The 23,843-nt window shown below is 35.9% G+C and overlaps 5 protein-coding genes and 1 non-coding gene across 6 annotated transcripts; 4 read left to right on the plus strand and 2 right to left on the minus strand.

The window, feature by feature from the left end:
* The first annotated feature begins 4,454 nt into the window (after nucleotides 1-4,454).
* Nucleotides 4,455-5,535, plus strand: LOC131025126 (uncharacterized). Its single transcript, XM_057954744.1, has one exon. The coding sequence runs from the start codon at nucleotides 4,759-4,761 to the stop codon at nucleotides 5,272-5,274; it is 516 nt and encodes a 171-aa protein (XP_057810727.1). The 5' UTR covers nucleotides 4,455-4,758; the 3' UTR covers nucleotides 5,275-5,535.
* Nucleotides 5,536-7,336: 1,801 nt separating this feature from the next.
* On the plus strand, nucleotides 7,337-7,408 carry TRNAP-AGG (transfer RNA proline (anticodon AGG)). The gene has a single exon. It is a non-coding gene; the product is annotated as a tRNA-Pro (tRNA).
* A 1,019-nt stretch (nucleotides 7,409-8,427) lies between these two features.
* Nucleotides 8,428-10,830, plus strand: LOC131025127 (uncharacterized). The gene is made up of 4 exons (XM_057954745.1): nucleotides 8,428-8,662; nucleotides 9,073-9,149; nucleotides 9,313-10,305; nucleotides 10,445-10,830. The coding sequence occupies exons 3-4, from the start codon at nucleotides 9,314-9,316 to the stop codon at nucleotides 10,641-10,643; spliced, it is 1,191 nt and encodes a 396-aa protein (XP_057810728.1). The 5' UTR covers nucleotides 8,428-8,662; nucleotides 9,073-9,149; nucleotide 9,313; the 3' UTR covers nucleotides 10,644-10,830.
* Nucleotides 10,831-11,508: 678 nt separating this feature from the next.
* LOC131026132 (protein FAR1-RELATED SEQUENCE 5-like) lies at nucleotides 11,509-14,298 on the plus strand. The gene is made up of 3 exons (XM_057955901.1): nucleotides 11,509-11,536; nucleotides 11,955-12,741; nucleotides 12,924-14,298. The coding sequence occupies exons 1-3, from the start codon at nucleotides 11,509-11,511 to the stop codon at nucleotides 14,296-14,298; spliced, it is 2,190 nt and encodes a 729-aa protein (XP_057811884.1).
* Nucleotides 14,299-14,999: 701 nt separating this feature from the next.
* Nucleotides 15,000-18,214, minus strand: LOC131025128 (uncharacterized). Its single transcript, XM_057954746.1, has 12 exons — nucleotides 17,870-18,214; nucleotides 17,386-17,478; nucleotides 17,215-17,307; nucleotides 16,974-17,087; nucleotides 16,797-16,892; nucleotides 16,631-16,696; nucleotides 16,485-16,553; nucleotides 16,159-16,328; nucleotides 15,903-16,083; nucleotides 15,722-15,838; nucleotides 15,499-15,642; nucleotides 15,000-15,416 (listed from the first exon to the last, which is right to left on the minus strand). The coding sequence occupies exons 1-12, from the start codon at nucleotides 18,212-18,214 to the stop codon at nucleotides 15,054-15,056; spliced, it is 1,851 nt and encodes a 616-aa protein (XP_057810729.1). The 3' UTR covers nucleotides 15,000-15,053.
* A 100-nt stretch (nucleotides 18,215-18,314) lies between these two features.
* On the minus strand, nucleotides 18,315-19,690 carry LOC131025129 (uncharacterized). Its single transcript, XM_057954747.1, has 4 exons — nucleotides 19,644-19,690; nucleotides 19,428-19,538; nucleotides 18,543-19,286; nucleotides 18,315-18,451 (listed from the first exon to the last, which is right to left on the minus strand). The coding sequence occupies exons 1-4, from the start codon at nucleotides 19,678-19,680 to the stop codon at nucleotides 18,420-18,422; spliced, it is 924 nt and encodes a 307-aa protein (XP_057810730.1). The 5' UTR covers nucleotides 19,681-19,690; the 3' UTR covers nucleotides 18,315-18,419.
* Nucleotides 19,691-23,843: the final 4,153 nt, after the last annotated feature.

Genomic DNA, 23,843 nt, shown 5'->3' on the forward strand with positions numbered 1-23,843 from the left:
TCTCGGTGAGATTGGCCTTTGCCTCCATTGGAGTTTTTCCCTTTTGATCACGACTTCTCACATGATCCTCCATTTGAAGCTTGGATAACAATATCGGCACGGACATCTCCGAGCGCTCATGCTTCAAAAGGTTTTGAAATTTCCTCCAACTAGGAGGTAATTTCTCTATGATGATTGCAACGAGCAATGCATCCGCCAAGGGCATCCCTTCGGCTTGAACCTCATGTGAAAGATTTTGGAATTCTTCCACTTGGTCCATCAATGGCCGGGAGTCGACCATTTTGTATTCCAACCATTTGGCGACAATATACTTGGTAGTATTTGCCTTGTCCACTTGATATTTCAAATCAAGGGCCTCCCACAATTGTTTCGCGGTTTCATGAACCTTGAAAACACGGTAGAGCCGTTCGTCCAGAGACATGAGAACGGTGTTACGGCACAAGTAGTCGCCGCGGCACCAGTTCAAATATCCGGCACGAATTTCTTGGCTCGTCTCCCCTTCACTCGGGGTTGGAGGTTTATCCTCCATCAAGAATCCGGCAAACCCCACGGTTGTGAGGTAGAATAGCATCTTTTCTTGCCCGAGAACGTTGATGGTTTCTCGGCAAGACCAATAGTTCTGGATGTTTGCAATGGGGCTATGGTTGACGTTGAAGCGCCCATTGATGCAAACGAGGAAAACATTGACGACGTGATTGAACCGATGGTTGCAGAGGTGGTGGAGCCATCCATATTGACGTCGGTGTGAGCCATTTCTCGAACGTGTATCAACGGCAGAGAAAATAATCTTCTTGCGATTGTTAGAACCGGGTACACGATCGAGATATTACAATAAATATTTTGAGATATTACAACTCAAAATAATTGAAAATATTACAAAGAAAATAATTTGAGAAATTACAACTCAAATAATTTTATACAACTGAAATATACAGTATAAATAAATTATACGTATAAAATAAGTCGAGTCGAGATGAATCTCTTCCCGCAAGAAGATTATCGCCCCGGTAGTGCTCTTCGGTTTAGGCGTATCTTCCCCAAAGGTAAAACGACTTCGTCTCGTCGGATGTAGCACCACAATCCGGCGAGCTCCGGCGAACTGAATAAGGATCGAAAACTGAGCTAGAGGTGGAATGCAGAATGCAGACTATTTTGTGAGTTGTGAGTTGTGAGTTTTCAGAGTGAATTCTAAAGCTCACCACACACCCATATTTATAGGTGTTAAACCGAGTGTGAACGGATCGGCAGTCAACTCCGGCGGCTGCGGTAGGTGGCCGCAATCGTTGAACGCAGAAGTTGAAACAGTCAATTCCCTCTTCAACATCCAAACTTTGACATACAATATCTCACTCACCGGAAATCGGTTTTGAGACTTCAAGTATATCACGTTGATCTACTCGAGATGTAGATTAACATCCAATTATTATTTTAATTAAATAATAAATATTTAATTAAATAATAATTTTCAGATTTGGCATAAAACCATATTTCCAACAAAAACAATTATGGATATGAATTACATGAATTAATCATTGATTCTAGTTTGTGCCTAAATGACACGACCATATCTTATCAAACAAATTTGAAATTATTATGTCACAGGTTGTTTAGATCAAATCAAATTATTATTTGAGCTCACACTTATCGAATAAATTCAAACAAAACCCCAGCGCATTTATTTCGAGTTTAAAGTATCAACCATTTTCAACTAAAAATAGGGTGAATTAATCTGATTAAAATACTCCCTCTGTCCCATTATATTGAGACTTTGTTGATGAAATGATTGAAATCAAAGTGACTTAACGAATTATATGGAGCATAAAATTGTTTTCGCAAATGCAAGCGGGCCCCACAGCGGCAGCGGTGGGACCCATCGTGTATCTGCAGATTTTGAAGAGAGTCAATAAAACTCGACTTGGATTTGGCCACCAAGTATTCATCAGATAATGATTTTGTGTATGTGGCCAACATTTCACATCTTCCACTAATTCAAGAATTCCTTCGAGAAAGTGAGAGAAAACAAATTGAGAATTTTCCCTAAAGATTTTGAAATGGTTATATTTACATTTTTTTTTTTGATAAATTTACAATATTAAATAAAAAAATTAAACGATCGCGTCACAGACTCACAAAGGACTCGAACCTAAGACCTTTGATCTTACGCATTAACCCTTTACCGCTTGGTCAACACACGCACACATAATTATATTTACATTAACACAATTTCATTAATTCAAGCAAATAACAAGATAATAAGTATTTTATCCGTCCAAGATAAATATGGGCTAGATTGAAGGACACAAAATTTATAAAAATGTTGAAAGATATATATAAAATAGAGAAAGTGATTCATCAAAATCGATTAATTAATTAATTAGTAAATAATTTGTGAAAGGAAACTTTTGTAAATATTATGTAAACAATGTTACAATGAATAAAATATAAACATATATTCTCCGTTCGTCCGCGATATCGTTTTCACTTTCATTTATAGTTGTAGGGTTCACATAACACTTTATTCTATTAACCTTATATTTTTTTTAATCAAAAAGTGCCTTTATTGTGGAGCCCAAACTTCACTCACTACAATATCCACTATTATCTATTACTATCCACCACTTTTCTTAAAACATACGCCGTCCACAATGTAGAAACGATATCGAGGACGGATGGAGTATTTTAAAATGAAAATATTATACTTATTTTTTATGAATGTATGAAAATTAAAAAAAAAATCATAATTATCATGAGGTGGTCTTAGGTGTAACCGGTTGCACCCACACCCTAACTCGAACCCGCATATTGATTCGAACCGTGTAAATGACATTATTTGGTTATACAAATTAATGACACTGCTTGTAATTAACAATGTTCGGCTATACAAATGACATTGCATATAAATGACACTATAACATTGTAAATGACAGTGTGTACAACTGACACTATTCGATTATACAAATGACACTAATTGTGCAAATGACAATATTCGGTTATACAAGTGATATTATAACATTTATAATCGAATAATATAAATTATAAGCAGTGTTATATATATAACCGAATAATGTCAATTATAAGCAGTGTAATTTATATAATCGAATAGTGTCAATAATAAACAGTGTCAGTTATATAACTAAATAATGTCATTTACATTGTTTAAATTAAAGGGTTAAAGTGCAGATAGGCCCCTCAAGTGGAGGTCCTTAGAGCGTTTCAGTCCCTTTACTAACTGTGTGTGCAAATTGGCCCCCGAACTCAAAAAAACGGTGCAGATCGACTCCTCTGACTTAACACCGTTATGGGCCGTTAGTCAAGGGGGCGATCTGCACCGTTTTTTCGGAGTTTAGGGGCTAATCTGCACCTTTTAACTTTTTAATTAATTCATCTCTCTCGCTCAAAATTTGATCGTCGTTGTCGCTGATTCAAGCTCCGACGAGGCCGGCGGAGGGCGCCGCCCCTTTCTTTCTCTCTTGGGCCCTAAACCTCGGAGCTCGCTCGACTGCACACCCTTAGCGTCAAGGACGAGCCCTAATTCTCCCATTCCGTCGGAAATCGCCGCCGCAATGGGAGAATTAGGGCTCGTCCTTTTCTCGATGAGGAGTCGCCTAGCTTTTCTCGATAAGGAGTCGCCTCTTTCTCTCAAATCTGGCGAAATCCGGTGATAAAGGCCGACGATGCCCGTCGCCATCTACACTATCGGCGTGCTGTTGAAGAAGGACGCCTTCAAATCAGAGACCATGGCCAACATGATCTCGATCTCGATTGGGGTCACGATCACCGCCTACGGCGAGGCGAAGTTCGATTCGTTGGGGGTGATTCTGCAATTGGGGGCGGTGACGTTCGAGGGAGCATTCGAGTTTCCATTTCGATTATGTGATTTTCGGGAGCAATGACGCCGATTTGGGGCTTGGGAACTTGATTTCGTGATTTTCCTCATCTGACGGCGATTGACGCCGAAAAAGTTGGTCGGAGAAGATGAGATGTGATTTTTTTTAATGAACGGTGTGCAGATTAGCCCCCGAACTCCAAAAAGGGAAAATGTGCAGATTAGCCCCTGAACTCCAAAAAAACGGTGCAGATCGCCCCCTCTGACTAACGGCCCATAACGGTGTTAAGTCAGAGGGGGCGATCTGCACCATTTTTTTGAGTTCGAGGGCCAATCTGCACACACAGTTAGTAAGATGACTGAAATGCTCTAAGGATCTTCACTTGAGGGGCCTATCTGCACCTTAACCCTAAATTAAAATGCAAATTAGAATTTGGGTGTATGTACAATCTGATTGCACGATGCAATCGATTGCACCCATTTTTTTTTTTGTGAATCACTACCATAAATGAAGTGTGTAATAATCAAGTTTTAAAATAAAAAATTAGTGGGACGAAAGTGGAAGATCAACATGTAGTAAGATGAGTAAAGAGAAGACGAATAAGCGGCGAAACCACCCGTGACAAAGAAAAAGGGAGCTTCCTTCCATTTATCGCCTAACTCAACACGCTCCCCCATTTTCTGTAAATTAATTTCCCAAATATTTCCACAAACGTGTCATGTGTGAGTGTGAACACCCAAATATTTCCCTATAAATTAATCTCCTAATAATAGTAACAATCGTTTACATTTATTTAGTTTTCCACCTTCAACAAACCAAAAACCCCACCCACTATTAAACACACGCAAATACCACTTCCTCTCTCCCACCCTTAATTATACATATATATATCTACACAGAGAGAGCATCAAGCATTAATCTCACCAAAATCATGGGGAATTACGCCTCCTGCGCCTTCGTCGCTCCAAAGCTGAGGAGTCCTAGATCGGCGAGGGTGATCCTCCCCACTGGCGAGGTCCGCCAGTTCCGCCAGCCGGTGAAGGCGGCGGAGCTCATGCTCGAGGCGCCGAATTTCTTCGTCGTCAACTCCAAATCCCTAGCCATCAACAGGCGGTTCTCGCCGCTCGCGGCGGACGAGGATCTGGAGTTCGGGAATCTCTACGTCATGTTTCCGATTAGGCGATCGAGCTCCGTCGTCACCGCCGCCGACGTCGCCGTCTTCCTGATGGCGGCGAGCTCCGCGCCGAAGCGGATCACCGGCGGCCACTCCGTCAGAATATCTCCCGAGGCGGCGGCCGCGATAGAAACGGCGTCGTTCCCCGCCGACGGCGCGACGGGATTGAGCTTGGTAGCGGTGGCGCCGGAGTATCAGTATAGGCTATCGGTTTGCCGATCGAAGCGGCCGGGATTGGATACGATTCTAGAAGAGCCGGTTTTTTCTAGATAAAAATAAATCAAATTTCTCTTTTGTTTATTTTATTTTAGTTTAGAGTAGAATAGTCCTTTTTTTCGTATTTATATTTAATTTTTATTTGTAGTTTTACTGCTTCTGTAATTCTGTTAGAATTGGGGTGCGTGATTTGCGGGATTCTAATTCGTTGTCACATTTCACATGATATACATAAGTCGGGAAAATCGGATTTAGAAATTTTTAGACGATTTGTATCATTGAAGTAAGAAAATTAAAATCAAACGCGTTATTTTTGTATGATGCTTTTTTATTTTATTTTATGTGATTTGGTGAAGTTTTCTTTTGAATGGGTTTTAATCTAGTGTAGAACACTTGTTTTGACCATTCATTCCCACCAAGTTGAGGCCATTGAACTTATCAACCCGGTTCATGTTTGATATGTGATGAATATTGATTATCGTTAAACTTGATGATTATAATTATACTAGTTTCTTCAATTATATAAAAGTTTCAATTTAGTCATGATTAATTATCAACATTGGGTGCCTATAGAAGAGTGGTAATATACATTGATGTTAGCAGGGACGGAGCCGGGGGGGGGGGGGGGGGGGGGGCTAGAGCCCCCTCCCAAATTTTGAGTTTTTTTTTTTTTTTTTTTTTAAATATATAGATATATGTTTATACCTATTATAAAATAATTTTGTTTTATAAAAGAGTATTTGGTTATTATATTATCTCATATATATACTTAATTTAAGGATAATTCCGTTATTTAAAACTATATAATTTATGAAATATTGTTTGTAATTATTACTATTATACTTGTCTTTTAATAAAAAATGCCTAATATGTATGAAATGCTAAAAAAAATTATAATGTATTGAAACTAATTTGTAATATATAGAAAATATATAATCTATGAACATGTTGTTTGTTATTATTATTATTATGCTTGCCTTTTAATAAAAAATGTCTTAAATATACGGAATGTCCAAAAAAAGTTTTGTGATATATTGAAACTATATAATCTATGAAAATATTGTTCGTTATTATTAGTATTATGCTCGTATTTTAATAAAAAAAAGACCTTAAATATACAGAATGCCCAAAAAAAATTTCCCGGGGGTTTCAGCCCCCCCCCCCCCCCCCCCCCCCGAAATTAATTCCTGGCTCCGTCCCTGGATGTTAGTATGTTACTATGTATAATGGAAAATTAAAAATGATAATCTATGTGACACTTTGTTAATAGTTAAGTTATTAGTTTACTGATTCTTTTCTCGTCATACATGTTATCTAAGACTCTCGTATTAGTTTACTTATTTGAGTGACGATTGATACAAAGCTTTTTGTCATGCTAAAAAAAAATACTTTGTTCATAATATTTTTCCTATTCTACGTAAAGTTAACAAAAACGACTCATTATTTAACAAAATTTATTGTGTTTTAATGATCTTTCTTCAATAGCTTCTAAATATTGTTCATTTTAATTTGAAATATATTACAACTACTTTTCCTAATAAAAAATGATAGATAAATCACACATGTGAAGAGATACACCAATATGGTTCATTTTAATTTGAAATATATTACAACTACTTTTCCCAATAAATAATGATAGATAAATCACACATGTGAAGAGATACACCAATATGGTACGTGTGCATATTCTTCATATGCAATCATGCATGTGATTAAATTACAATCAATAGTAGATATAAGTGTAACACCTCGTGTAATTTCGCGATTGTCTCATTAATAGTATAAATTATAAACACGGATTTGAGGTGGATTACTTTTAAATGATTAGAGATTAGATTCCTTAAAGTTAGATCAATATAGATAGATTCTACATGAATACACGATTCTAGAATTGCATAAACTTTTAGATTTTAGTTTAATTATATCCGCAAAAAACGAAGTTAGGCTTCTTTTTCAGATAAGGATGAATATTCGGCTTTTACCGTTATGTAATTTGTTTAAAATTAGAGTAAATCAGATTGATTGGTTCAACTAGAACTCTAGAAGATAATGGTCGTTTTGGTGTATTCAGGAAGTATATATACTCTAAATAGCGTAACCGGTGAAACACAGATGCAAAGGGCATTTGGTCTAGTGGTATGATTCTCGCTTAGGGTGCGAGAGGTCCCGAGTTCAATTCTCGGAATGCCCCTTTATATTAATATTTTTCCTTTCATGTCAATATTTTTTGTAATCAAGGCCATATATATGTCAGGAATTATGATTACTATCAATTAATTTTATTTGAATATTTAGACTATTATTTTTTACTCCCTCCGTCCAACTTCAACTCTTCTTATTTTCCATTTTGAGTTGTCCCACTTCAAATGTCTTATTTTCCTTTATGAAAAAAATTAACCTCAAAAAGTAAGAATCTTTGGGATTCACATCACTTTTTTAATTCTACACAATGAGCGGTAACTATGAAATAAATGTCTTACAACTTTATAGTCATCAAATATACGGTTGTATCCCAATTCATTACCACATAAAATTGTCAGAATTTGAAGGTGATGAGGAGTGATATATGCAGAATAGAGAAAGAAGACAAATCAGAGGAATCAACCTCTTCGGAGGAGTTAAGCTGGTCAGAAGAATCATTCTTACCAGAGGGATTTCAGTCACTAAGAGACAAATCATTCACCAAAGGAATGGCTTATGCCAAAAAAATGGTTCTTGCCAGAGAAGGCATCACCATCAGAGGAGTCATCCTCGCCAGAGAAGTCATCATCACCAGAGGAGTCATCCTCGTCAGAGGAGTCATCCTCATCAGAAGAGGTATCACCATCAGAGGAGTCATCCTCGCCAGAGAAGTCATCACCACCAGAGTTAATGATCTACGCAAAGTTAACAAAAAGAACTCATAATTTAACAAAATTTGTTGTGTTTTAATGATCTTTCTTCAATAGCTTCTAAATATTGTTCATTTTAATTTGAAATATATTACAAAACTACTTTTACACCGATATGGTTCATTTTAATTTGAAATATATTACAACTACTTTTCCCAATAAATAATGATAGATAAATCACACATGTGAAGAGATACACCAATATGGTACGTGTGCAATGTGCATAGTCTTCATATGCAATCATGCATGTGATTAAATTACAATCAATAGTAGATATAAGTGTAAGTTCAAACAAATAAAACCTAAATCCTACGCCGCTTCTCTCCTCACTCTCGTCTCCTCTATTTCTCTCTCTCGCATTCTTCTCTTTGCGGCAGCGCCGCTCTCTGTCTCTCTCGTCTCCGGCCTCTCCGTGCCGCCGCCCTCGCCGGTTTGCCCAACCCCCTCGTCTCTCGACGCGCCGCCGCCCTTGTCGACTCGCCCAGCCTTCCTCATTGTCCCGAATCATCCCGCCTCCTGCGTCCTGCGTCCGCCGCAGTAGCTCTGTCAAACAGGTAATAATATAAAGCCAAAAGCAAAACCCACCTCTTCTTCTTCACAATACCTTTTTAAGTGAATATAAAGGTATACCTTATTGGCGGGAAAATGGTTAGAGTTGGCTGCACTTGGCTTATATATATATATATATATATATAGATAGATAGATATAGAATGGTTGATAAAATATAAGAATAAGATGATTTCTAATAATAATAATATAAGGCTTTAAATTAGATAGTAGCATAAAATAGGGATAGTAATGAGTTTATCAAATTTTGTATAACAAGTATGTTTTCTAACAGAAAAAGATAGTAATAGATTTTTTTTTGAAAAAAAGCAAAATATAAATTCCACTTCCGTTTCCGCATAAAGTCTATTCCCAAATGTTCTAACCCTTTTTCCCCCCCTTCTCAAATCGATAAAGCTTCCCCATCCAAAGATAGTTCGTTGGCGACGGGAGGATATCGGCGACGCGAGTACCTTTTTGTTGACGCTCTTACGGTACAGTTTCCATTTTCGTTTCTGTTTCAGCTGTGTGTCATTTAATTTGATGGTGGGTTTGTTTCATGCTTAAGAGTTCACATATTATTGCGTCGACTTTGTACGGTCGTTTTAAGGTTTGTGGATTTCATGTCACAAATTCCTATTCAATTTTGTTTTGCAGTATGGAGGGCCTTTTTCTGAAACGCTATCACACCGCTAGTTGTAATAGGAATTACTTATCGTTACTTTCTGTTTCTGGGGAAGACTGGTCTGTGTGTGAAAATGATGAACCTATCATGCTTCCTTTCGCTAGAAATTCTACTATTGATGGTAGTAGTTGTGGTGAGCTGATGTATTTTGACAACTTTGGGGGTAGGATTATAATTTGCAATCCAACTACCAAATCTTTCGTACCCCTTGATCCACCCAAGTTCCCACGCCCTCCTGTTACGATTATTTTCTGTGGTAGTGGATTTGGATACGACCCTATATCGGATGATTATAAGGTTGTAAGACACTACTATCATAGTTACTTCGAGTGTATAAAGGACCCGGGTCGTGAGCCGAACAATGTAGCTGAGGTATATTCGCTGAAAAATGGTTCTTGGAAGGAGATTCTGGGTCCTTTTGATGATGAGGATGATGATGATGATGGGATATGTTTCGTTCCTACAGACTGTATGACTGGCATATATGTTGATGGGGTTTGTTATTGGACGTCATGTGTAGGTGTTATATCATTCGATTTTACGCATGAACTTTTCTCCTCCTTTGACTTACCTATGAAGAATAAGGACGGGGATTTCTTGCATAATCTTATCAAAGTTAATGACGTGTTGGGTGTTTTTCGCAATGAGAGGCCTCCAACATGTTATCCCAAGTATGTTGAATTCTCTTCCACTTTTGAGCTTCTTGTAAGGAAAGAAAGCTCATGGGTTCCTTGGTTGAATGTTGATCTGTCTAATGATGTGAGGAGGCCGTTGCTGCTGTTCAATGAAGGCCAATTCTTGTTCCTTGAGAAACAAGTTCATGAGCATATCTATCAACTAGTCGTCTATGATTTCAAAGCAAAGAAGTTGACTGAATTAGATGTATATGATTTTCCTGAAATGATGACGATCATGCCTCACGTCGAGACCAGATTTCCGCTATGGTTTCCAATACCAATGGATGGGTATGATTCTCGTTTCTAAGTTAATTTTCTTAATGTTTATTATGTTTGTTGACTGTTGAAATGGTAATGTTTTGTTGAATAACATATGTGTTGAATCGTAGTTTTATCTTGATTACTTATGTCAAATTCATTATTACAGATTCTATAGTAAGGATGAGGAGAAGGAGGAGAACAATGACCGGATATTGGAGTGGAGGAGGAAGAGGTGGATGAGGATCAGGAGGATAAAGAGGAAGACAAAGATCATGATGAAGATGAAGATTCGCCTCAAGTGGTGGATAATGTTGAAGAACTATATGAAGAGGGCGATCAGGGCTGATTCAATGTACCATGGTTGAATTTGGGCACTTGATCTCCTTTCTTTTTGATCTGGTGATCTTCATGGATGGCGTTGATTTCTAGTGTTTCTGTACATTTCTGTTTTCATTTTCAAGGTTTCTTGAATTACATGCAGTATAGTAGATTTAGTCCTTCAATTGCTGCAGCAGATTAACTTTTGCTTTATTGGGTATTGAATCATTTGAATCTCAATTGCAATTTGTGTGTGTGGACTGTGTGTGAACACAATGTTGTGAATTGAGTAGTTTTGTTAATGTTAAATGAGGGGTTACTAAACTAAATTTGTGATACAACTTAGTTCTAAAATCCATTTCTTGTTGTGAATTGTGATCAGCTCAGATTGTGAAATTATCTGCATAGAAAAGAAGCCATCAATTTTGTGAATTCTGCTCTGTTTCTGAACTCAGACTTACCCCTTTCCTCATTATCAATTCTAAATATCTTGTTATGTTAGATCGCTGACTGCTTTTATTCCATATATAGATATATATATATATATAGAGAGAGAGAGAAAGGTTAAACAGAGAATGATAAATATTTAGAGAAAGGAGAATTAATCTGGATCATCCAATCTAACAAATCTAATGGTCATTTTTTTTTTCTATATATTTTCTATTATTATAACCGAAAAGGTTAGTTTTGTACTTTTATATTTTCAACCAGCATGTTTTTAGGAAAACAAATCTTAATTTATCTATTTTTATTTGGTAAGATTTGATTCTCAATATCTATTCTACCGTAAATTCTTCTTCTGTAAAATTTGTTCTGCTTCTCATTATACCGTAAATCTTCTACCGTAAAACCTCTTCTTCTCCTTATTATACCGAAAATCTATAAGTCTTGGGAAGCTTGAAGTCGGCGGCCATGGAGTCTGTTTTCATGGAAGATCTAGGTAATATTTTTCATTTTCTGTAGATACGTTTTTCCCATCTACACCATTATACCGAAAATATGTAAGTCTTGAGAAGCTTTAAGTTTTGTAGGAATATTTTTGATAAGTTCTGTATATGACTTGTTTATCTACACCATTACGTCAACATCCCTTACAGTGCGTTCCACCCTGTTCGGTTGTTTTAAGTTGTCTGTTCGTTTTGTGATGATGTTTATTCATTTCTCAATTGTGTTATGAATTCCCATTTTTTTTTTTTTGCTTTTTAAAGTGGACTTCATATTTCGCTATTTTTTTTTCCAGTTTACTGTTATTTTATTAAACTAGCATTAACACTTCATCAAACTTTAGTTTTAATGGATTACCATTTAGATTTTGCGTGAGTATTTTAAGTAAAACAAATTTTATTGTTGTTTTGAAGAATATACGGCGTCTTTAGAAGATGAAACAATTGAATTTGTATTTCCGGAATGCGATGCTAAAAGCAAACCGTTTGAGGGGCAGATATTTGCAAATTTAGGCGAAGCATGTCAGTTCTACAAAGACTATGCAAAACTATGCGGCTTTGCAGCAAGAAAACGTACAAGCACAAAAGTTGATGGTACAATTGTAACATACTATATGTTATGCAATAGAGAAGGCCGTCCTCCTGTACCAGATGAGTTGTTGATGCCTGAAAGTGGAAGTTCAATAAAAAAGCGTAAGAAAACATCATGCAAGGTGAAGTGCATGGCACGAATTATTTTTCAATTTTCAGATTCAGGTGTATATAAGGTTCGCACGTTCAATGAGGGTCATAACCACACCATGGTTCCTACTGTATCTCGACACCTTATGCCCGTCAACAGGACTGTTACTCCCGTCCATCAAATGTGGATTACTTCTGCCATTAAAGCACGTATTGGGCCTATGAGATCTTTTCGCATGTACAGAGAGATTGTTGATAAATATGAAGACATTGGATGCACTAGTGATGATTTCAAAAATTTTGCTCATGAGTTATATGTTTATGCACTTGATTCAGATGCTCACATGATTTTAGAAACATTCAAGAATAAAAAAGAGTTGGGCAATGGCTTCCAATATTTCTACGAGGTAGACGATGAGAACAGACTGGTTCGGTTGATTTGGACCGACGAAACATCTGTCAAGAACTACAAATTATTTGGTGAAGCCGTGTCCTTTGATGCAACATACAATACTAACAGGTATTTCTACATTCCTTGTCATGTGTTATTCTGTTCGTTTTATTTTGTAAACTGTTCGTTTTATAAGTTACGCTGGTATTATTTATTTTGGCATATGTTATACTGTCCACTGTTTTCAGTCTTACCAGTTTCATATTTTGATTTACCATGTACAAATTGATCTTCACACCGTTCACCGGTAGGGATAACCATGGCAAGTGTTTGTCATTTGGTGCAGCCATTATATCTCGAGAAGACGTTGATTCTTATTCTTGGGTTTTGGAGAAGTTTGTGGAATGCGTTGGAAATGCCCCACCACTATTAATAACTGATCAAGATCCAGGGTTGAAAAAGGCTGTTGCGTCTGTGTGGCCTGAAACACGTCACAGATACTGCATGTGGCATATTACAATCAAGGTGGCTGAGAAGTTGCCGTCAAGATTGAGGGATAGCACTGAGTTCAAAACCAAGTTTGGGAAAATTGTGTGGACTGATTTGGTTGAGCCTGATGTTTTTGAAGAGAGTTGGAAAAATCTTATGGATGAATACGACTTGTTGGACAATAGATGGTTTTCAGATATGTTTGATGATCGTTCACACTGGATTCCAGCATACTTTAGAGATGTGAGTATGAGTGGATTATTCAGAACGACATCGTTGTCAGAGAGTGAGAATAGCTACTTTAAACGGTTTCTTAATAAGAACGGAAATATTATGATGTTGTACATGCACTATTGCAGTGCATTGGAGGCTCAACGTTATAATTATCATAAGATTACTCTTGCTGACGAGATCGGCGTTCTACCCTTGAAGACGAGCCTTAAAATAGAGAAGCATGCTTCAACTATATACACCAACAACATATTCAAGGAGGTACAAGAAGAGATATATGCTTCTCAATCCTTTTGCAGCATGTACAAGATGGAGGATCAAGCCGATGAGAGCATTTATACTGTGCATGACAATGTTGATGGGAAATTTGTGGTGCGACACAGACTGGCTGACAGTTATTCATTTTGCAGCTGCAACCTGTTCGTCAGAAAAGGTATTCTGTGCAAACACATTTTTCTTGCATTTCGCACATTGCAAGTTGATAGAATTCCTGATAAATATATATCAATTCGCTGGAGCAAGTTTAGAATACTGTCAGCCATGGTTCCTGGCCTTGACCTCGGTAGTGCCCCTAGCCAAAAATCTGTTATTGGTAACAATCAGTTTTTCAATGTTATTTGCAATTGTATTGGGTATGTCGGTGACAATCAAGATCTACGTGAAGAACTACTTGCAGCGCTGATCGAAGTGGAAAAGAGATTTTCAAAGGAGGGCAGTATGGAGTCTAAGCTCAAAGCTAAGCATAGGCTTTTCAATGATTTTTATGGTGTTGCACCACCGGAAACACCATCTGTTTTACCTCCGCTCATAGCTAAAACCAAAGGCAGTGGAGCAGGTGGAAGAAGAAAATCAAACCAAGAGAAGGCCATGGTTCTTGCTCAGAAGCCAATGCGTAATTGCAAGAAATGCAATAAGATGGGGCATCATGATTCGAGGAATTGCCCAACAAAAAAGACTTCTCATTGATTATTTGATTTAAGTTGTTTGGGTTTTTATTTTTTCTTATTATTGTGAACCTTTAGCTATTTAATTTTCAAGAACTATGGTGAACTTTTTAATTTGATATAATCTTGTTGGGTTTTTTCATAACCTTTATTCCTTTAGTTTATTTTTTCTTATTATTGTGAACCTTTTTTCAATAACTATGGTGAACTTTTTAATTTGATAACATCTTATTAAATTCACGCATGACTAAAATGCATTCATTTTCGGGCGAAATATTATTTGCTGTGTTCATCAGTTTTATATAGGTCGTTCAAATATTATATGTATTCTGTTCATTTTGGTCATTTTTTGGCGAAATATTTTCTATGTTCACTATTTATATATTGTTCGTTCAAAACTTACGTATATACTGTTCATTTTATTTAGCCAAAATCAGTGTCTATCATCTTTATGTTTTATTTTATTTTCATATGATACATGTTCCTTTAGTTAGCCTAAGACTGTAGTATTTGAACCAACTGTTTTACTTTATGGTTTGAAATCACGTTGTATCGCAAATCAATAAATTTAACTCATCGAAGAAGACACTGTTACCATAAATTAATCAAAACAATTTAGATAGTAAAAGAAAAGCAAGATAATTTAACTTAAGTCCATAATATTTGAAATAAATATAAGAGCACAACATCTCTCAAAAAACGATCAATGTTGGAAACTGATAATGAAAATATGTCCAAAAATTTAGATAGTTAAACTCCTGTAAAAATGAAGCTACCTCAACCAACCAATAATGAATTTATGTTAACAAATGAATCAAAACAAATCTCATGATATTCTTTTGCAGCAGTCTCTTGAATCTCTTTTTTCTTATCGTTCTCATTCCATGATATTATGGACGAGCAATACCTCACGCGCATTCGAGATAATTGGCGTGCACTTGCGTTGTACATGTCACATTTCCAATTTGATGAAATATCTCCCATGAATGTCTCCAAATGTCGCATAAGATAAATAGCTGTGTCCAATGTATTTCGATTGTCCGCCCACTTCAGCTTGACAATATGTATTTTCGAATTAGCCACGGATTTTGCCTTGATTGTCTCCTCTTTGTAGTTGAGATAATACGCCAACAGTGTACGCTGCAATTAAAAGTAATAAATTATAAAATTAAGACATGTATGAACACATGTATATGCATTGCTAGTAGTTGAAAATACTTACAACTTTGTTGCAAATGTTCTCATACTTTCCCATATCATTATCCTCTGATATATCTACGAGACAGTCCAGCACGAAGATTCGTTCCCTTTTTAAATCCACACACAAAGCAAAGTACTGATCTTGTTCAACAATTGGAAAGAAGAACTGTCCAATAACATATATATATATGTAAGTAATAGTTACATTAAAATGTTGATGATATAAATCGAAAGTATTTGCTCACCATATCAATTTTCCCAACTGGATTTTTGCCAAACTCGTTCAACTCAACATATAATGACATGAAGAATGAAGCTCTTTGCGATTCTTGACTTGAATCATTTGGAGCTATACTGTCAACCTAAAACAATAATAAAATGTTTAGTTGTAGTTGAGTTATATTAAATATGAAGATACAAACTTACATATATGCTGGCCGTAGTGAAAAAGCGTGGGGGTGAATTATCTGAACGATATTGCTCTTTCCAGTTCAGAATTAGTGTCCATGCATCTACAATACAAATGTTCACCACATTGCCTCTTCTCATCGACAACATTTCAAAACGCCTTACGTGTATATCAAAGAATGAAAATAAAATTTCATTCCTACATATAAGACAAACAAATTAATATGGATATGAAAAAAAATTGGCAATTTTATTTAACAAAATGTTTACTTACTTCTCTCCACTTTCAAAGTACATGGCATAAAATCCCAACTCCTTCTCAATTTTCTGCAGTGGTTTTGAAGTGCATATATCTCGTTGCATGTAGGGTGAGCGAAATTTGATAGTATGCAAGAACATACTCTTCTTGGGTGTCTTAGTATCAGTTTTTTCTGAACTAACAATCTTCATAAAAAAAAAAGATAAAATATGAAAGTGTACTTATTACTGAACTAGCATGGCATAAAGACTTTACTAGTAAGTTAACCTTATCAGATATAGAATATCAATCATTTACAAAATACCAAGCCATCATTATAAACAATTCAAAAAGACACATACGTTTGTGTCAATGGCTTGTAATGCTACGCGATCCACCATACATCCTGTTTTCGAACACCCTTGATCAACCTGTTATAATTACATAATTAATATACAACCATATCGAATTAATTCTTTCCTTTCTTCTTAGGGTACACCACTTTTACCCCTGTTTTTGTCCTTGTAGCATTCAACAATCCCTTCCCTGCATCGCGCACCAAGTTCCCCTTCACCTGTTAATTCCCAACGTTATTGTTTTCACATATATAAGAACATAATGAATGACAAAACGAACATACATAACACGAAAATGAACAATATTTTTTCAATTACCCTGTTGGATCGCCTAACTTCTATATTGCCAACGACAACGTCACTAACATTGTTGCCTTGGACCTTTGCATTTTCTTTTCCCGCACCAATATCAAGCTGAATGAAAACAGTAAAAACTTCAAATAATGAATTTTATTTTTGTTGCCCCAATCATATGTAATTATAGAGAGTAAATACCTCATCATCCTTTGTTGATTTACCCTCCTGAACTCCAGCATGTTTCAACTCCTCAACCACGGCCATGTAATTGTCCAAGTCTCCTTGATCATTTACATCAATCCTTTCTTCAGCCTGTACATTTCCATTGATCACCACATCCTTACACACATATAATTGAAATGCTTTATGTTTTATCTTTAAAAATAAAAGCTTATTTTGACAGAAAAGTATTGTATTTGGCAGTAACCTAGTATTTTACCTCAGCCGTAGTGGTAGTTCTGCCCACTACTCTGTCATTCTGGATCTCAGTTTCCGACTCCTTTTGATTTGCTCCTTCATTTTGTTGTATAGACTGCTAGTTAAAAGCAAATGTGAAAAGTTAGATTCTCCTGATATTCAAAATGTTTTGGGTTGTTTCTTTAAAACATACATCCTCATTCACTTCAGTTGTTCCAGCACCGTTAGCAAGGCCTTCACCATTTTCTTCATTGTCTTCAGCAACGTGTCCACCGATAACATCATCCTTTGTCAAAGTATTTTCAAATTAGTGTAATAAACGAACAGACCATGACAAAATAACGAACAGGTTAATGAAAATAAACGAACAGCACCATATGATTTTTTATTTTTTATTCCAGTCTAAGTATACAACATTAAACGAACAGACATCATCAATAAACGAACAACACCAAACGTTTTTTTATTTTGGTTTTGACCAGATGAATAAATCAAAATCAACAGTAAAAGAACAGATTCATACAAATAAACGAACACCAACATATGCTTGATTCCACCGATAACATCAATCTTTGACAAATTAAAAAGAGTTAAACATATATCAATAAACGAACAGACCATATCAGAAAAAAGAACAGACGCACACAACTAAACGAATGTGTCACCATAATACTTACATTGGAAGGAGCATTTTCGAATTCCTGTGTTACGTTCAGGGAGAAACTTGGAATATCAACATTCTCAGGCATGTCACGTGTTTTATTTGCCAAAGTTTCAACTGAAGCTGCATCAACAGCAGCGTGAACTTCGTCCATATACCAAAACGGGTCAGTTTCAGGTTGTAATCCCTCAGGCAATTTGTCACGCAACTTCCCACCCACCTCAATCGTTACACCAATAATTTTTGAAGCTGCAACCAAGCTATCCTTGAAATACTGTGAGTTCTTCTCCTCATCCGAAGCCTTCTGCACCATTTCACGTGCTACGCGGATCATTTCACCAATTACTATTGCATCGTTCATCAATTTAGTTTCTACGGGGCCCCTGTATTCACTACCCTGTGCATATTCAGTTGGGACGTCGGTTGTGTACTCAATTGGCAAAGCAATTGGCTTGACAATAGCACCACCCCCAAAGAAATCATCATCCAGCTCTTTCTTCTACCTTTCTCTCAACGTCTTCCCTGTCCACTGCATGAAAATAGGGAATCCTCTAGGCACAGATTGCCTACCGATTTGTATCATATCCACGTAGAAAAGCTACAACGAAAAATGTACAAGTCACTTAAAAGGATATATTTATAATAAATTTAAATAATTTTGTAATATATATAATGAATTGAATATTTACCACTAAGAATCGGCCCACCAAAGACTTTTGTCTTGTCTGTCATCCATGATTTCTTATGATCTATCAAACACCTCAACAGATACTCTCCCCAATTCCAGCTCTTGATTTCTTCGATGTTAGCCAGAGCACTAAATATGTAAGGATGTACGGTGCCACTAGTGCAACTCTCCATCAGCGAGAAACACAATGCAATGACGAAATGGCGCTTAAACCACGACCCGCCATCTGCACTGTCAACCATACGACGTAGCACTGCTTTTATCTTGATCTTGTCTCTGTTCGCTACGTTGAAGAAATTCTTCCACTCGATAAAGAGCTCATTTTCCGCCGTCCTTTGAAAGTTCTCTATCAGTTTATTTCCTTTCGGAAATCCGTAGACCCTGTACACATCATCCTCCTCTATCTCAATTTTTGTAAGTACATCAAGCTCTAATGTGCAGCTCCTATGGTTGAACCTGTCCAATACCCAATAAGCAAGCTTTGATGGTACTCTGTTCACCTTGAACTCTAATATATGCCCGAATCCAATAGAACGGACCGCATCCTTTTGTGCGTCGTTCAAAACTGTCAATTTTTTAAAGAATGTAGATGTTGTAGTACGGGTCTTGAGCTTTGGGTGGTCTGTTTTCTTTTTGGCATCTGGACCATCTTCGGTGTTCTTAATTCGTCGACGACACTTCACATCGTTTGGAATTGCAAATTCCTTTCTCTTTAGCTTCTTTCCTTTTGGGCTTTTGCAACCATCTGTTCAATTAAAAGAAATACACCAAAACAATAAACCTCATATTTCAGTAGCCATACTATGATATATTGAAATGCAACATCCAAAATAGTAGACTCATCTATAATAAATCATTTTGCAAAATTAAAGAATGTATTAGGTACCTTCCACATTCTTCACTCCGGATGGTTCGCCCACTTTCCGTTTCTTTGTGGGTGGGCCAGACGACGATCCTTGCACTACTCTTTTTGTTTTTTTAACGCGTGAGGTGCCAGCTGCAAATTCGCACATTTATGAAATGAACAAAAACGAACAGGAGTAGAATAACAAATGAACAAAAAACGAACAAGAGCAGAATAGCAAATGAACAAAAAATATACCATCGACAGCCTTTCCTTTACCCTTCGTACGAGCCATTCGATTCAAAATACCTACAACAGCATAACAACAAAAGTTAAAAATAAAACATAAAAAACAAACCAAAAAAACCATTCGACATCCGTACACGCTTTTCTCAAAATGGAATTAAAGTCAAGGTAAAGGTGAATAACCAAAAAAACGAATCAGTGGGGGACCATTTTTTTTGCAATCCCCTATTCAAATCCTGTATTTTATTGTCGAGAGTCCAACATCTCATGCGAACGACTTCAACTTTTCACAAAAGGTTTTCGATATTCAGCGAAAATCAATTGTTCAAAACATAAAATCCAAAACCTTAAGGGTTTAGGGTTCAAAACATAAAATCCAAAAATCCCTAAAACAAATCATGGATACCCAAAAAAAATCGCAAAACCTTAGACATACTCGTTCGATTTCAGCAAAATAAACCACAAACAGAACAATGTTCGAAAATCAAAATTCCCTCAGTATTTTTGAACAAGTCGCCGGCTGAATGCGAAAAAAAAAACTTGAAACGAGACCTTAATTACCCGGCGGCGTCGAAATCTGCTACAGAGAAACCCTAGCTGCCGTGAGAATCGTGGGAGACGAAGTGGAATGGTGGTGACTGTTCAAATCTTCTAATGGACGCGGTAGATAGGAGTAAAAAACGGAACTACCTTATTTACTCTATTGGATTTTACCCAACTACCCTAATTCCATTTACAAAATAAATTCGAACAGATTAATTGCAAATTCCTAATTTTCTGCAGATTATATATCAACCGCACGATTTTTTAAAATCTAGGGATGAGATTTATTCTCTCTTCTCTATACATAGGGTCATTCTTTGTTTAACTTGACCCTATATATATATGTATAATTATATGCTTCTAACATCTAATGCTGTAACTTTTGTATGATTAGTGTTTAGATTTGGTTTACATAAAGTTGAATAAGGAGATTTGTCGTTTCTTGTTTTTGAGAAGCATCGTTTTTAGTAGATCGCTCGTGCCACATCAATGAATGAACCCGACTTCCTCTTCTACAAAGGGACTCAATTCAAGTTCCTATCCTTTTCTAGCTCGTCCTACTCATTATAAAGAGTTAAAATTTTGATGAATAATGATTCTAAATTCAAGTTCCTATCCTTTTTTTTTAATAATGATCAATAATGATTCTCCATTTGCCTCTGTAATGACTCGAAACCTGTACTTTAGCTTCTTCATTGTTTTAGTTCTAGAGTTTTCTCTAAATGATGTGCTTGGCCACATGCACTCGATCAACGACTCCGTGACTGTGGAACAAGCCGCCGAGGACTACGAGTTTGTCATCCGGCAGCTCGTCGTGATCAGCGTGTCCGAGATCCACTACTGCCCGAAGTTCGACCTCATCCTCCTCGGGATGGTCCAGCCGATCAACGGCGAGCTGGTGTGGTTTCTTGATATAGCAGCTGCAAGCTTTTCTGAGTAGGGTTGAGAAAGTGTAATTGCGGCAAAGCATGGCTTTTGTATGTAGTGTTTGAAATTTGTAAACTTTGTTGTATCACATTGTGATTAGGATGATTTGCTATCTGTCAATCTCTCTTTTCAAAAAGAATTAAAGGGAAAAAAAGAGAAAAAATCTCTGCCAGTTTGAGCCATTCTTCTCAACTTGTATTTCTGTGTTCATTAATACCTCTCACAAGTATTTGATGTATATATACTCCGTCCATCCACGAAATGAATACTTATACGCAGATGAACAGTAAACAACTGATTTAGTGCTCGTTTGGTTCAAGTAGAGGAATGGAAAGAGAATGGAATCAAATAAATGAGTGAAATGATAACAATAACCATTACTTTTATTGAGTGTTTGGTTTAACAATGAAAAGGAAACATTAGTAAGGGATTCTCTTTCTTTTGTTTCCCTTCTATTTTGAGGGGTAACAAATTGGGTGATTGAGTTACCCTCAAGTAAGGGTAATGATTATCTCATTACCCAAACCAAACAACAAATAATGGATTCAATTACTTGATTCCCTTTTCAATCTCTAAAAACATCCAACCAAACGTGACCTTAGAGTAATCTGTTACTTTTGCAAATAAGTTCCTCACTGAAATTGCTAATGAGTCCTTCAGTTTTAGAGTTCTTCTCAGTCAAACCCTCACACTCTCTTTTCAAAAAGAATTAAAGGGGAAAAAAAGAGAAAAAATCTCTGGGGGTTTGAGCCATTCTGCCCAACTTGTTTTTGTGTTTTCATTAATACATGCCATAAATATTTCATGCATTTAAACATGAGATATTTGAGAGTTTTGGTGGAAAAGAGGAAGAATGTTGCTGAAAATTTGATGGATTTAAGTTTGAGAAATATTGACTACTTTAATCTTATTTTGTAGAAGCATTAATGCAAAACAATTTTTGTTCCACTAAAGCATTAGTAGAAATGAAGATTATTATTAAGTAACAAAATAAATTTTTAAATGGTTGATAAAACTATTATATAAGATGATTTCTCGAATTTTATAATAATAATAATAATAATAATAATAATAATAATAATAATAATAATAATAATAATAATAATAATAATAATAATACATTAAGGCTTTAAATTAGACTAGCATTTGCACCCCGTGCAACGCACGGAAAACAATTTTATAATTTTATATTTATATAAAATTGATCAACTTAATTTTCATACTTATAAATATAATAAAAAATTAATTTTAACTGAATATATTTTAATTGAATAATAAAAAAATAAAGAAGAATTCAAATCTATAAAAATTAATTTTATGAAAATACAAAAAAAGTAAAAAAATGAAAATAAAAATAAAAATAAAAAAGAATTAAAAAATAGATTTATTAAAAAATGAGAGAGGTGAGAATTCTTTAAAATTTTAATCTTTAAATAAATATAACTTTTACATTTTAAAAGCTTTTATCGTGATCTTTAATTTGATATGCATATTAAATATTTTATAATTACTCAAATTTCACAATTTTAGAAATAAATACAACAAAAAATAAGAAGATAAAGAAAAAATAAATAAAAAGAAAAAATATAGTTCATAAATAAATCTTCAATTTTATTAGAACTACAAAATTACTATTCAATTTCAAAATTAATTTAAAATCAATTTAAAATTAAAAATTACTTTCTTAATATAGTATAAATAGATAGGTCCATAATCAATTAATAGCTCAAACAATTCATCTTTTTTGGAATTGACGCTGAAATATAAATTTTATTAAAAAGGAAAAAAAAAAAGAAAAAAAGGTCCGACAAGAGAAAAAACAAAATCAGGCAAAAGCACCCGCAATAAACCACGGGTAACCGAAAAACAAACAAACCAAAACTATGAGAAAATTTTTAGAGGCTCTTCCTCATCTAAAGAATCATCGTCGTCCAACATATCTCATCATCTTTTAGAAACCACAGTCGACATAGCTCGAGCTGCGTTGGAAGAAGAATGAATCACAAAATTTTGCAGAATCGAGCCTCTAGCTTGAGCATGTTGCACTTTATTCAAGAACTCCCTCGGCGACGGAGTGTCAAGAACGGTGCCCTGCAAAACAGCACCAGCACTTGTTGCTTTTTGAATCGTATTCGAAGACATAGCATTCTTGATTATACGCCAGAGTCGATGCTTGATAGAGGAATCAGAAATCCTCCCCTTCTTGGTAGTCCCCTTCGGACGTCCTCGGCCACGAGTGATGCTGGTGTCACAATCAAAGCCAGATCTGAACTGCTACAATGCGTCGGGGTGTCCTGCGGACGGAAGGGACCTTCGTAGTACCAACCGAGTGTTCAGGAAAATTCTCATCATCCACATCTTTTTTGGAATTGAACATTCCAATAAATATATTAATACCATTTAGTTGACCTATGCCTGTTTGAACAGCCTCAGTTAATCCTGTCTTTCTTTGATAAGAATCAATCTGATCTTTATAAGGCTCCTCCTCCGATTTTAGCCCTTATAAAAAGAAAACTGATTCTTAAACCCCTTTCACGCTCATGTCACGTCGAGGTACTGCAGAAGAAAAAACAGCAAAATTCGATCCAATTTATATCGTAATCAATTAGTTAACATGTTGGTTAACCGTATTCTGATACACGAAAAAAAATCATTGGCTTATCAAATTGTCTATCGAGCCATGAAAAAAATTCAACAAAAGACGAAAACAAATCCACTATCTGTTTTACGTCAAGCAATACA

This window comes from Salvia miltiorrhiza, chromosome 5 (genome assembly GCF_028751815.1).
Source record: "Salvia miltiorrhiza cultivar Shanhuang (shh) chromosome 5, IMPLAD_Smil_shh, whole genome shotgun sequence".
Classification (NCBI taxonomy): Eukaryota; Viridiplantae; Streptophyta; class Magnoliopsida; order Lamiales; family Lamiaceae; genus Salvia; species Salvia miltiorrhiza.

What these genes read in the sequence shown, in the direction of transcription:
- LOC131025126 (XM_057954744.1), top strand. Translation starts at nt 4,759, where the DNA reads ATGGGGAATTACGCCTCCTGCGCCTTCGTCGCTCCAAAGCTGAGGAGT.
- LOC131025127 (XM_057954745.1), top strand. Translation starts at nt 9,314, where the DNA reads ATGGAGGGCCTTTTTCTGAAACGCTATCACACCGCTAGTTGTAATAGG. An exon ending in TTTCCAATACCAATGGATGG is followed by an intron (nt 10,306 to 10,444) that starts GTATGATTCTCG and finishes TCATTATTACAG; the next exon opens with ATTCTATAGTAAGGATGAGG.
- LOC131025129 (XM_057954747.1), bottom strand. Translation starts at nt 19,680, where the DNA reads ATGGCTCGTACGAAGGGTAAAGGAAAGGCTGTCGATG. An exon ending in TAAAGGAAAGGCTGTCGATG is followed by an intron (nt 19,539 to 19,643) that starts GTATATTTTTTG and finishes GCGAATTTGCAG; the next exon opens with CTGGCACCTCACGCGTTAAA. An exon ending in TGGTGGGCCGATTCTTAGTG is followed by an intron (nt 18,452 to 18,542) that starts GTAAATATTCAA and finishes TTTTCGTTGTAG; the next exon opens with CTTTTCTACGTGGATATGAT.
- LOC131026132 (XM_057955901.1), top strand. Translation starts at nt 11,509, where the DNA reads ATGGAGTCTGTTTTCATGGAAGATCTAG. An exon ending in TGTTTTCATGGAAGATCTAG is followed by an intron (nt 11,537 to 11,954) that starts GTAATATTTTTC and finishes GTTGTTTTGAAG; the next exon opens with AATATACGGCGTCTTTAGAA. An exon ending in GCAACATACAATACTAACAG is followed by an intron (nt 12,742 to 12,923) that starts GTATTTCTACAT and finishes GTTCACCGGTAG; the next exon opens with GGATAACCATGGCAAGTGTT.
- LOC131025128 (XM_057954746.1), bottom strand. Translation starts at nt 18,214, where the DNA reads ATGAACGATGCAATAGTAATTGGTGAAATGATCCGCGTAGCACGTGAA. An exon ending in AATCAACAAAGGATGATGAG is followed by an intron (nt 16,893 to 16,973) that starts GTATTTACTCTC and finishes GTTTTCATTCAG; the next exon opens with CTTGATATTGGTGCGGGAAA. An exon ending in CTACAAGGACAAAAACAGGG is followed by an intron (nt 16,554 to 16,630) that starts GTAAAAGTGGTG and finishes TAATTATAACAG; the next exon opens with GTTGATCAAGGGTGTTCGAA.